The 13884-nt window shown below is 35.7% G+C and overlaps 1 protein-coding gene across 1 annotated transcript; it reads right to left on the reverse strand.

Annotated features, from left to right (window-relative positions):
- Positions 1-9886: 9886 nt before the first annotated feature.
- On the reverse strand, positions 9887-10635 carry LOC125190938. The gene has a single exon (XM_048088363.1). It carries the CDS (start codon positions 10562-10564, stop codon positions 10097-10099), a length of 468 nt encoding a protein of 155 aa, XP_047944320.1. The 5' UTR covers positions 10565-10635; the 3' UTR covers positions 9887-10096.
- Between the last annotated feature and the right edge of the window lie 3249 nt (positions 10636-13884).

The raw sequence follows: 13884 nt of genomic DNA on the forward strand, positions 1-13884 counted from the left end.
CAACCAAAAGGCCTCAACCTTGAATAATCAGGCTCTGATCCATACCACTTTTCATCTGGTATATCACCTCCAATCCCTGAAGATGGACACTTATTTATCAGATAGGTTGTTGTAGACACTGCCTCTGCCTAGGAATTCTTCCCAACTCCAGAAGAAGACAGTATACATCTTACCCTTTCCAGCAGTGTTCTGTTCATTCTTTCAGCTACAACATTTTGTTGGGGGTTAGCAGGTATAGTTTTGTGCCTTTAATGCCTTTATCAGCACAAAAACCATCAAACTCTTTAGATAGATACTCCAGCCCATTATCAGTTCTAAGAATCCTTGGAAACCTGCTTTTCTCAGTCTCCATCTCCTTACACCAAACTTTGAATTTATTAAAAGCCTCTGATTTCTCTTTCAAAATGTATACCCACACTTTCCTAGAAAAAGTATCAATTATGGACATTTAGTATCTACCTCCACCCAAACTCTTCACTGGTGCAGGCCCCCACAAGTCTGGGTGTATATAATCCAGTGAAGAGGTTGAAGTATGTTTACCTGATGGGAAGGGAAGTTTCCTGGCTTTTCCCAGCAAGCAATCTTCACATGGTTTCATATCTTCCACTAACATTGATAAGACCCTTTTTGATCAGTGCCTTTATAGTGCCCTAAGTAGGATGCCACAGCTTCAAACGCCAACTCCTGAAGTCCAGTTTTATAGTAGCATGAACCTCACCAGATATTGCAGTGGCTTGCAAATGGCAGAGACTCCCAATTCATTTGGCTAACATCTTCACTTCTTGGCCCTTACAAACCTTCATCTCACCATTTCCAGAGATGAACTGGTATCCTTTCTTTTCAAGAGTCCCTAGAGAGGCAAGATTCCTCTTAATTTCTGGTATAAATCTAACATCAGCAAGAATTCTCACCGAGCCATCATGCATCCTGAGCTTGATGCTGCCAATTCCCCTGATGCTAAATGTGTTGTTATTTCCCAACAACACAGATCCTTTGACATACTTGGATTTTACATGGTTTTAGAGGGTGGTTATGTATGAATTTGATCATATTTTGTCTATTATTGGACATGTTTATATCTACTTCTCTATTATGTTGGTTTGAGACAATATTTACTGGAGATTTTGAAGTCCAATCAGCCCCTAATGCATATCAATCTCTTCGTCTTCGAAAGATCTTCGCGTGGGTATCTCGCACACCTCAATCGGAGTTCGGTAGAAGAAGTTATGGCCGTTACAAGAACACTGCGTTGTCCAGAAACTTTCACGCGGCCGGGTGAATTATTACACTATAAATTCACCCGGCCGGGTACAACGATTCTGCGCGAAAAGGGTCAGAAAGTGGTCGAAATGACCACCCGGCCGGGTGAATTTTGCTCTTTATAATTCCACCCGGCCGGGTACACTATTTTGGCGTATTATCTTGCCAAAAACGCGATTTTTGATGCGAGATTAAAGGGAAAACGCCTAGGGTTCATATTATTCAACACTTACCGCCTCCAACACTCACACACACCTCCAAGAACACTTCTAGAGAGAGAATTGAAGATTGAAGGCTCCAAATCAGAAGATTGAAGATGCATTAATTTCATAGTTTTTATCCAATTGATTTTGTTCTTACCTTGCTCTTGTAGTTATTTGATTATTCTTGGGTTTATTCCTTTCAATTGCTTGATCACCACTTGATTGTGTAGGATTAATTAGATTAATCGGGAGATGAAATAATTAATCTGGAAATAGGAATAATTCACACCTTAATGCAATAAAACTCGGGAGAGTTGAGGTTTTGAGTGGGGTCTTTGACCTAATCGAGCTTTTGGGAGTTAGGGGTTTTAGGATTAGAAGGGGACTTCAATCCTAGAACCTAATCTGCAGGTTTCTCACCTCGGGAGGGGGTTTAATCTATAATTGTGGTCGACTTAGTAACTCTAGAGACACCAAAAGGTAAGACAATTTGATTGGATAAGAGCTTGGAATTGTGCATCGGATCCTTGAGTTCTACAATTTCCTCAATATTATCTTTTCACTCCGTGTTTATTTGCTTTTACTTATTTATTTGCTTACTATATGCTTTTATTAGTGTTAGAAAAAAAAAACCAAACTTTTCTTGATTCTCTAGATAGTAGTCAACATTTGTTCGTGGTAGTTAAGTTGATACAAATTTGTCTCTGTGGGATACGATACTCTTTCTTGCTAATTCCTACACTATCCACGTACACTTGCGGGTACTACTTGTGTTAAAATAAGTTGAGTCAAGTTTTTAGCGCCGTTGCCGGGGACAATTTTGTGTCATTATAGCTTAATATCGTGATAATAATTGAGATTACTAGTCTAGATTTTATTTGCTTTATTTTTATTTTTATTTTTATGTTTTTGTTCTCTCTTTGAGTTCTAATCAGTGTTATGTCCATGTTTGCGAGGTACACACCTAGAGGCCGACCCCAGATAAGATGGATCTATTAAAGGAGCAGCTGGCTCGAACTCTCGAACTCATGGGCCAACACAGTGGGATGCAAGTAACTGAACCTGAAGATGTGTATGACGATATGGATTATTTACATCCAAAGGACCAAGGCTGGAGCTACTGTGATTACCACCCTAGTCAAGGTGGTTACAATTACTACACCGAAGGCCACCCCCCTTCCATCTTCTTAGATGAGCCGTTATATGGAAATATGAAGCCAACCCTAGAAGAGGCTCTAGCCACCTTTATGAAGCAAACTGAAGCATGTATGCAAAAACCTGAAGCATATAAGGATCCATCGCACCAACTATTCCGAAGTGAACCAATAATGGAACCTCAAGGGAAGGTTGAGTATGTTAATTATATTCAGCAAGTGGACCAAGACAGAGCTATTGACGGATACTACCTCAATCAAACGGGTAGTGATAACCAAGTCCACTCATAACTCATCATTTGGATATTCCGACCATGCTCAGCAACCCTCACATGATTTCATTGATGAGCCTAAGAAGAATTCTTCGGAGGAGTTGTTGATTGCCTTCATGGAAAACACTGAAGCTTACATAGAAAGTTCATCCCGGAGATTAGACAAGCTGGAGCAAACCATGGAGGAGTTGAGCTCACAAATGAAGAATATGGCGACTCAGATGAGTCAAATTGCTCATGTTGTTACCATTCAACAACAACCAGTTCAATTTCAGGAGATGACAATTGTGCACCCGAAAGAGTGCAATGCCATTGGTCTGAAAAGTAGTATCAGTCAAGAACTTCTATCTATATCCGACAGACAATCCAAAATAAATCATGGCGACGATGACAAAGGCAAGGTTGATGAAGAAAAGAAAGAAACCGAGGAAGTAGTGACTGTCAGACTGAAAAAGAAAAGGTCTCGAAAGAAGAATAAAATGGCCAAAATGAGTGGAATTCTACTTTTTCAAAGCTCAATGGTGAGTCGGTGGATGACTCAACTTATTTTTAACACAAGTATACCTGCAAGTGTACGGGGCTAATGTAGCAAATAGTAAGCAAAGAGTATCGTATCCACAGAGACAATTAGTGTCAACCTAATTACCACGAACCAACCTCAACTACTATCTAGATGAATCGGAATTTTGGTTTTTCTAAATCTATTTAAAAGCAAGGTAAAAACAATTAAAAACAAATAGAGAACTAAAAGCAAATAAGAAAATAGATGTAGATCAAGGATGAGAAGGGTAGAATCCTACGGGATCGATAACAATTATCATATGCTCAACTAACTTCCTAACTATGCCAACAAAGGATCTCAAGGGTTATTAAGTTATCACTAAGGTAAAACTATATCTTTTCTCAAAGTATATAATTTGTAGATTGCTGCCTAGAACCGAAGTCTCCTTCCTAGAACTAAGGCAACAACTCCTAATAGCTCCTAAGATACTTAGCTTCATTCAAAGGCTCAAATCTCTCGATTATATTGGCAAAGACGTCAATTTCTTCTCTTTTAAATTAAACTACTCACTTCTCAGTTCTTGTAGTAAAATCCACATGCATTTATAAGGTGATCAGTCAAATAAATGTATAAGTACAGAAGAAATCAAAATAGCCACATGAGCCAAAGCATAGAAAAAGGAAATCAATTAAACATAAGAATCATTGTATCTCCCCCGTAGAACTCTACGAAGGATTTAGCTACTCATGTTCATCACAAAAGTCATAGAAATATTCAAAGAAATATTCAAAAACATTGTTTGAACAAGAATAAAACTAAAAGTAGAAACTCCTAAAATCGGATTGGGCGGATTGGAGGCCTCGTCTTCAATCTTGCGATGAATACTCGTCTTCTGCTCGTTCTTCTCTTCTTTCTAGGTGAAAAAGTGGTATTTTTGGGGTAGGAGGCGTGAAAGTTGTGTTTGGAGGCGTTTCCTAGGCATATATATACCTAGGGTTGACTTTGGGCCCGAAATAAACTGTCGGACGAAGCTGGCGGGTCGCCAGGTTGGGTGTGCGTTGAAGCTGGCGAGTCGCCAGCTGGTTATGGCTTTTTTTTCGTGTTTTTCTGGCGGGTCGCCAGGTTCGTTTGCATGTGAACCTGGCGGGTCGCCAGCTATGTCACTACACTCCGCAGTCTTGGTAAAACGGTCATAACTTCTTTTACCGAACTCCGATTGAGACGTTTAAGATATCCACATGAAGCTCTTTCGAAGACGAAGAGAATGGTATATATTACATGCGAATCGGACTTCAAAATCTCCAGATAAGCTGTCTCGAACATTGAGCAGCTGCACATCCACATATTTTGTACATTTTTCTACACATTCTTCACAAAATGGTCAAAATACCAACATAATAAAGAAGTAGCTATAACCATGTCTCAAAGTACACAATATATGAGCAAAACCAAGTAAAACTACCCTCTAAAGTCATGTAAAATCCAAGTGAATCAGTGGATGAAGCAAATGGATAGGCTTATTCATTCGATAGTGGCAAAGAGCAATGATGCAGATTCCATCATCCAGTTCAGAATAAATTGAGAGAGCTTGAAGACGTCGAGCCAACGACGATAACCAAAGGTACTATAGGGGAGGTAACCCCTAGTACGTAACTTTTAGATTGTTTTCGTTTTAGTTTGCCTATCATATAAGTCTCCCTTCTCCACCAACTTTTCAAACTTATTCTTTGCATAGCCTTGAATAAGTTTGGGGGGTGATATGGTGGATAGTGAGCCTTATGAGGTATTTTACTGTTTTATTTTTGTTTCAAATTGATTAGTTGTCTTTTGTTGCTTTTATTTATGTTTTAGGGTAGATTTGTTTTGCTTTAGACCTCTGTGAGTTGTTTTGGTTTTGGTTGTTGTGGAATTGAATTTAAACTTGTTTGAATTTTGGTTTCTTGGGGTAAAGACTAGTTTTTAATGATAAAAACATCATCCATCTTTTAAGCTATCATGGTTTTTGACTTAAGAGTTTGAGTAATAGGTGCATAAGTAACAAATTGCTTGTTTGCCTTGATTCATGCTATCACCCGAGTGAGATTTGAGCCAAAACTTCTTTTTTGTGTGATTTTTTATCATATGCTTGTTGTTGTTTCTAGAACTTGCTCTTAATCATATTAAATATACATAGTGAATGTGAATTTAGGAGATGACGTTAGGCATTCTTTGTTCTCCCCTTCACAAGTGTATATATTTTTGTCTTAATCCCTAGTTAGCCCTCCTAGCCTAAAAAGTGTCACAATGTCAAATATTTGTTAAGTCACCGTCAAGAGTGATAAGCCTACAAACTTGGAAGCACATATGGGGCGTTGTAAAAAAATTAAATTAATGGAGGTATAAGCTAGACGAAGTCTAGAGGAACAAGGAAAATAATAATAATAATAATAAATTTGTGGAGGTATAAGCTAGACGAAGTCTAGAAGAGTTATTGGTTGGGTTTCTAAATAAGTGGGGACCGGATGGGAGGAAGAAGTTCGACAAATTCCTACTTATCTGAGATTTGTTATGGGAAATGGTCTTTTGTTGGGATTTGTAATATGCGAGTACTTGAGCTTCTCTTACTTTTCAGCCACTTTAGCCAAAATGTTCCCTACCATCCAAAAAGCCACATTACAACCTTAATAAAGTCCTTTCTGATTTTATATTCACATTCACATTCTAATAGAGGAGATGCTTGATTTTGAGCAAGCATATGGTGAACACTACTTGTATTTTGATTTGAGAGTATTATTTCTATACATACACCTTTGAGAGTGAGATACACATACACATATCTTGAGAGAAGCATGGATCCAAGGTGATATACGAGTTAGTAGTAAAAGTGCATTCGACGGCTTGACTTTATAGAATTTGTATTTTGATATGCTCTTGTATTCCATACTCTTTGAAACAATGATGATGTCTAAACCCCTTTAAATCCAAGTCTTTTTTTAGTTTTTTTCTTCATTGCTCGAGGACTAGCAATTATTTAAGTTTGGGGGACCTTCATTCACACTGCATCATATCCATAAACCATTCTCTATTTGGGCACGTATGAAATGAACAACATGAATCCATGATCCAAGAGCCTCTTTCTCTCCTATCCATCACATTCATCACCTCACCAGCCTCATCACCGTCACTACTAATCACATTACTATGAGACTAACCCTCTGCAGCTTGTTTCTTTTTGAATGCAAAGTAATCCTTCTTCAAATGTCCCAGCTTCTTGCACCAGTGACAAGAGCGGGTTTCCTTCGCTCCAGAAACCTCAGGCTTTGAGTCCTCCAACTTCTTCTTGAACTTTTTTCTATGGAACTTCTTGATATTGAGGGATTCTCTTGTGGATCTGGACGTTTCATTTATCCCTTTAGGAGCTCCTTCGCCATAAGAGCAGAGTGAACTTCAACCAACGTGATGGCTTTGTCTCTGCCATAAGAATCGCGTCCCTCATTTGATCATACGAGTTTGGCAGAGCATTTAACACCAAGATCGCCTTGTCTTCGTCGGTGATCTTGACATCAACAGCTTCAAGATCATCAATGGACTTGTTGAAATCCTCTAATTGCTCAACAATGGATTTGTCTTCGGTGAAGCTATAGGAATAAAGCCTCTTTTTCATGTATAGATGATTGGCTAGAGATTTAGCTAAGTAAACCTCATCAAGTTTTTGCAAGATTGCAGATGCCGTGGTCTCAGATTGAACTTCGCGCAATACCTTATCTCCAAGGCATAAGATCACAACGCTATGAGCTTTCAATTGCATCTCTTCGAGCTTTGCCTGGGCCTTCTTATCAAGCGCAGGCGTCTTCCCTTTCTCATCCGCATCCGCCGAAGTCAAAACCGCGACCAAACCTTGTTGTATCAAAACCGCCCTCAATCTTCATATTCCATAAGGCATAATTATTCTTCCCTGTGAATTTTTCAGCCTCGAGCCTCGCTGCCATGACTACAACGTTGATCGATCTTGATTCCCACCGGATGGCGCCAATTGAAGTAAACTAAGTGTAGAGGAAGAACTCTCAAGACTACTGAAGGTAAAGAAGCTATTATTGATGATGAAAAACTTTTGTGTAGATGTTACAGAACTTCAACTCAGCTAAATACTCTTTCATTTATATTAATCTAATGCTAAGTGAATGATGATTCACTGCTCTGTTACAACTAACAAAAAACTGTCACTCAACGGCTAGTTTCTCAACAAACTCTCGTAGCTTCTTTATCCGCTGCATGTTTCTCCACACTACGTTGCATGGACGCTCAATGTACATTATTAATATATAAATAATTAATTTTCATTATATTAATAGCAATAATTTTTCTTTCCAGTAATAATTATTAGATTTTTTAGTCTCTTTTATTTTATTTATTTATTATAGATTTTATGTATTGCAAATTAATTTTATTTCATTTTAAAATTATGGTAAAACATACTTAATGATTAATATTTTTAGAATTATGACTGTATTTTATTGCAGGAGGTGCAAAAGATGGCTCCAAACAAGATAACGAATTATTTTATTTTCGAATTGTAAAAAAATGGAGATTTGGTTTATAATGACAAGGTTGATGGTTCTTGTAATTCTAATGTTATTGAAGTGTATGTATAAAAGAAGATTTTAAAAGATAAGAGTTTCCCATTATATTTGTATATATAATTTTGATCCTCATACATTTAAAATTTTGTTACTCATATAATCATTTTGTTTACAATAATGACATTGATCCAATTTATTTATATAGAAAATCAATTTGAATATATTTTGAACCTAAAATCAATTTTGAATATATTTTAGCTCGTAGCATGGCTGTAATATTAGTATAATTAATTCTTAAGTAGTATTTATTTATATAGAAAATTTGTATTTGTTTTTTCTTTTTAGTTTGGGGCAATTGTAGACTGTCGTATAACTTTTTACATAAGGATATATTTTTCAGATGGAAAAGAAAAAGAAAATATGGAGGAATGGTCCGAATGAAAGGATGCACCACATGGCAACTGAAAAACAAGTAAAAAAAACCCCTCATTTTAGCTCGATTTCTAATCGGACTGTAATTTTCTAGCTTAACACTCTAAATATAAAAGGCTAAGTGGGTCCTCCCATCGAATTCGAGTTGAATTGACATCCCTAACAACAGGCACATAATATACAAACTAGATACGGCCATGATACGAAGTTTTCTCTCTGTCCCACTTTAGTAGACCTGGTTTTATACTTTAGTCCGTCCTACATTAAGAGTCGGACTTAGAATCTTCCATAAATAGCAATATGCTTCACATCCTACTAACCCTATTCCACTTATATCTGGAGTATTATAAAATAAATATATAAATGAAACTCAAATTCCACTATTTTTTTTCTATCAACTTTTATTTATGTTTCTTAAAATTCGCATCCAATTCAATTGGGAGTGGGACTGCTAAAGTGAACGGATGGAGTAAATGTTATGGTTCAAATTTATAGTTCGCTAAACATAATTTTGTCAAGAACAAATTATATCCCAATTGAGTCTAACTAACCTGGATGAATTCCATGAAAATTTTATTTCTCCGTAGCCAGACATGTTGTAGCCCACATGAAATAGATGTATAAAAGAATTTAGTTGGAAGAGACGAAGGTGGGGGACCGGCCGACAAGACTTGGTCCCGGTTTGACGAACTACAGTGATAGTAGTAATAAATCCAAAAGCTTGTGCATGAAAATTAACATCTCATCATGCTAATTTCTACCACAACCTTAACACCATGTGTAAGTAGAATTGTCATTTTCTTTCAATATAAAAATTGGTCACACATACTATACTTATACTATGCACATTATGCACTACATAGTATATAGTACATAGTTCGTTATTATAGATTAGATACTTGTTTTGAGGAGTTGGATGAGATTTAAGACACCCAAACAATAATTCTGAATTTTCAAATTTCAGTGAAGACGACATTCTACATCACTACTTTCCTTTTTTGTGGAAAAAAGTGAACAAGTCTCTAAAGTGGCTGTGGAAGTTAACAACGTGGTAGCTTCTTTTTGAAAATAACAAAGACCTCATTGTGTCCAGCTTTTCTTAAATCAAAGTTATGTCGAGGTTTAGATAAATTCAAAAACCCATAATTAAGTGACTAATTAATAAAATGAAATTTCTCTATGCATATGATATGTATATATATGATCCGAACAGTACCAACTACTCCCTTCGGCCCACAATAAGAGTCATATTTTGTCATTTCAGTTCGTCCCATAATAAGAATCATATTTTAATTTTAGCATAAATGATAAGTAGGTCTCACATTCCACTAATTCACTCATATTTTATTATAAACTCAATATAAAAAAATGAACAACATATTCCACTAACTTTTAAAACTCATTATTCATTACGTTTCTTAAAATACGTGTCCACATTAAATGTGACTCCTATCGTGAGATTGACCGAGTATATATATTATCATATCCATCTGAGGACCTCATAAGTCACAATCAAGACTCTTCAATCCATTTCCAAAAGGCTAGTTCCAACACTATCTCCATTTAAATTAGATTTGCACAAATCCCACCAATCCCTTCACCCCAATAAAAAAAGAAAAACATAACAAAATTATACACTCCCCCGAAAAAAGAAAAAAAAGAAAGAAGCTAATTAATCCAGTCAAAAAAGAAGTAAAATAAAAGTTACTAATAATCAAACGCTTCGAGCCATCATTTCTTGAAATCTTCTATAAGATTCTTGCTTCTCCAACCTGAACTTCTCATGGCAGTCAGCAATGAACAAATCAGCCAGCCTATCAATCTCATTGCACGACTCCTCATCGCCTCTCTCCTCCAGCCACTGCAGGTACTTGGAGAGCTCGCCGGGGCAGTCGACCCCCACGACGTCGTAAGCGGGGTAGCAGAGCGAGCGAGAAGAGGAGCACCAGTTGTAGTGGAGCCGGAATGAGGCGAAGTAGAGCTTCTTCTGCTTGCTCTTACGCATTAGCTTGAATATTTGGAGGAGGAGTGATTTGGCTTTGGAGAGGGCGCGGTAGATGTGGGAGAAGAAGAAGGTTTGGAGGAGTGTTTTGAGCTTCATGGATGAGAGAGAAGGTGAAGGGGGTTTGATGGAGAAGAGGTTGATGGAGTTGAGAATTTTGAGTGAGGGAGGGGAAGCCATTTTTTCTTGGGGGAGGGTGGAATGTGTTTTTGTTGGGATGGATTATATAGATGAGGAGGATCTTGGTTTCCTATATGTCATAACTAGTACTATAGTACTCCACTATTGAGTATGTAGGTGATTTTAAATAAAGACCCAACAACTTTGCATATCATTCAAGTGGGAAATCCTTTATTGAAAAATATACTCCTTCCGTCCCACAAAAGATGTCACACTTTCCTTTTTAGTTTGTCCTATAAAAGATGCACATTTCTCTTTTTGGAAAAAGTTCTCTCTCACATTAATATAAAAATTATATTTTCTCTCTCCATTTAACACACAAAACAAAACCTCATAAAATCTCGTGCCGTCCCACAAGTGTGATATCTTTTGTGGGACGGAGGGAGTAAATAAATAGTCCTTCCGTCCCACAAAAGATGTCACACTTTCCTTTTTAGTTTGTCCTATAAAAGATGTCACATTTCTCTTTTTGGAAAAAGTTCTCTCTCACATTAATATAAAAATTATATTTTCTCTCTCCATTTAACACACAAAACAAAACCTCATAAAATCTCGTGCCGTCCCACAAGTGTGATATCTTTTGTGGGACGGAGGGAGTAAATAAATAGTCCTTCCGTCCGTCATTAGCAGTCTTAGTCTTATTTCTTGGTGACACTGGTTCTAAGAAATATTAAGAAAAGCGGGTGGAAAAAAGTTAGTCAAATGCTACTATATTAGTAGTTTTAAATAAATTATGAGTTGAATGAGTTAGTGAAATGTGAGACCCTATTAGCATTTATAATAAAAATGAAATGGGACTCATATTCACGAACGAACTAAAATGGAAAATGAGACTTATATTCGCAGACGGACGGAGTAATTATTAGTGTCTTGATTCGGTCTTTTTATGCTTTCATTATGAGCTAACGAAAATAAGAAACATCTAGTCTGTTATGCAGCAATAGTTACCAAGTCCTGTAGAAAAAACCTCTAACTCACGAACTTCCATAATGAAATTATAAGCATAATGCGACATAAAATAACCAATAAAATTTCTTTCTTTGTGCGCATACTGGATTACCACTTGTTTAGGCAATAAATCTCGCACTCTTTGAAAAATAGATCAACAATTGATAGAGACTTCAAAGCCCCGTTATCATGTAAATGCCAATGAAACCGTCACTCTCTACCTACAACTTTCTGATACCCAAAGCTTTCGCCAAGTGAAGATCATGATAAATCGGACTAGATGAAACATACACTAATTCATAATAAATCTCCATGAAAATTGGTAACCTATTTTAGGAGCTCAATAGTATATATTCTACTAAAAAACAACTACCAAAAATTAATGAGATCATGAGAATGTAATTGCAAATTTAATTTTGAAATTACGAAAACTTTTAGAAAAGAGGGTGATATGATCTTGATATCTATAAGGAATCTTCTAATTTTTTTTAAAAAAATTACTACATCTGATACACATATCTTTTAAAAAAGTGAAGCTGTAAGAAAGTTTTAAGATTAAATAAAAAAGTAATAGAAGGCCCAAGTCTTGCGGCTGGGCTTCAGGAATCAAAGGCATGCTCGATGAGATAAACAAGCCCGATTCTTCGCTGCAAATTACAAAATCAATGTCTTCTCTCTCTGCATAGACAAAGACAACAACTATAGATCAACAACCCTTTCACTAAAAGCCTCATTTTTCTTTTTTCTACACAAAAGTGCATTTGATCGTGTTCCAATATTTTTAAACACCTTGATCTCACATCTATACACTTGTTCAGTACTACCTCCGTCCCAATTAAAATGATGCAGTTTTGAGAAAATGATAATGAGGAAAGAAGGTAAAGTAAAAAAATAAATAAAGAGGAAAGTCTCTTCTATATTACTCACTCTCATACTCTATTTTCTCTTCTCTAACTATTTATTATCATTTTTTAAAAACACGTTTATGAAAAAAACCATCAACCCTGATTCATAAAAATGTTAAATCAGTAATTAGTGCCTACTTTAGTAATAGCAAGATGCGGAACATTACCTGTAACTGAAAGGAAATGTTTAGTGCATTATTAAATAATAGACATTGGTCTAACTAATTAAAATTAGTCATCTTGCTGCATTCACTATTTAAAATATACACTTTCTGCACCCTAAAATAATCCAAAAAAAATCTTACCTAACTTTAAATTTATTCAGTCCCCATGTTTTCCGCAGTTGCTTTTGTGATGATAAACCTTCTTATTTGTTTTTTCCACCATTTTTTCTTTTCCTAATCAAACCTCCTAATGGAGAAAAGAATCGTTTAATCTGGACTGTTTATAGTACTACTACTATTTAGCTATGCTAATCTTTATTAGATACATCATTATCAATTTAATCATGAGTTCACTGATTCACTGATTACAAGATTATATAGTATATATATACAATGGTTATTACTTATTATCATGCACAAGTAATTAAAAATTGTATGGTTGGGAAACCAATAATAAATCCACGAATTTCTTGGGTCAAGTTTGATCTACAAGCAAAGCATTAGTTAAATTTGTTGGGAACTTCAATTAAATAAAAAGATATATGGGCTTTAATTAATTAATACTAAAAAATAAAACAACGTAGAACATCATCTAAGCTGACATATGTTTTTATTTCCCCCCCCCCCCAAGATTCTCCCTCGTGATCGAAGACATTAATTAACACTAAGCTGATTACACAAGTACATTTTGTTTTTAGTGACAAGATGAATGCATAAAAATAAATCAAAACAATCTATCATTTATTTTGAAGATTGATTAATTTTAACAGTATTATTATATATAAAATTTCAATTTTAGGTGGTACTATCAATTAATTTGTCATATATCAGTATCACTATCATTTGGTAATAATGGAAAATAGTAAGTACTAATTAGTATGGGGGAGCTTGGTGAGTGGGGTATGGGCAAGAAACATTGGATTCTTTCGAGAAATAGAAATAGGAAAATTACTGTATGTATTATTGTATTTAATTCGAAAGTTAAATGTGTTTGAAAAAAATTAAAGTTAGAGAATCTGGAAAATAACACTAGAGAGAAACAGTAAACACAAACCACTTTAATGCCTGTAAAAAGATGGATTCAATCTCAAATGGAAGATTGGAAGACATCACCTTTTCTTTATTTTATTCCTTGGAATCGTTTTCACCATTTTGGAAATTTTCACAATCAAAACTTTTTCAGGGAATTTTTGTTAAATCCTACATATAATTCAACTCGAAATCAGTCCTGCCCATGACTGAAATCCAATGGCGAATTTGATACATTTGATATCTATTAATATAGTACTCAGTTTATATTTAT

Source organism: Salvia hispanica, chromosome 5 (assembly GCF_023119035.1).
Source record: "Salvia hispanica cultivar TCC Black 2014 chromosome 5, UniMelb_Shisp_WGS_1.0, whole genome shotgun sequence".
NCBI classification, from domain to species: domain Eukaryota; kingdom Viridiplantae; phylum Streptophyta; class Magnoliopsida; order Lamiales; family Lamiaceae; genus Salvia; species Salvia hispanica.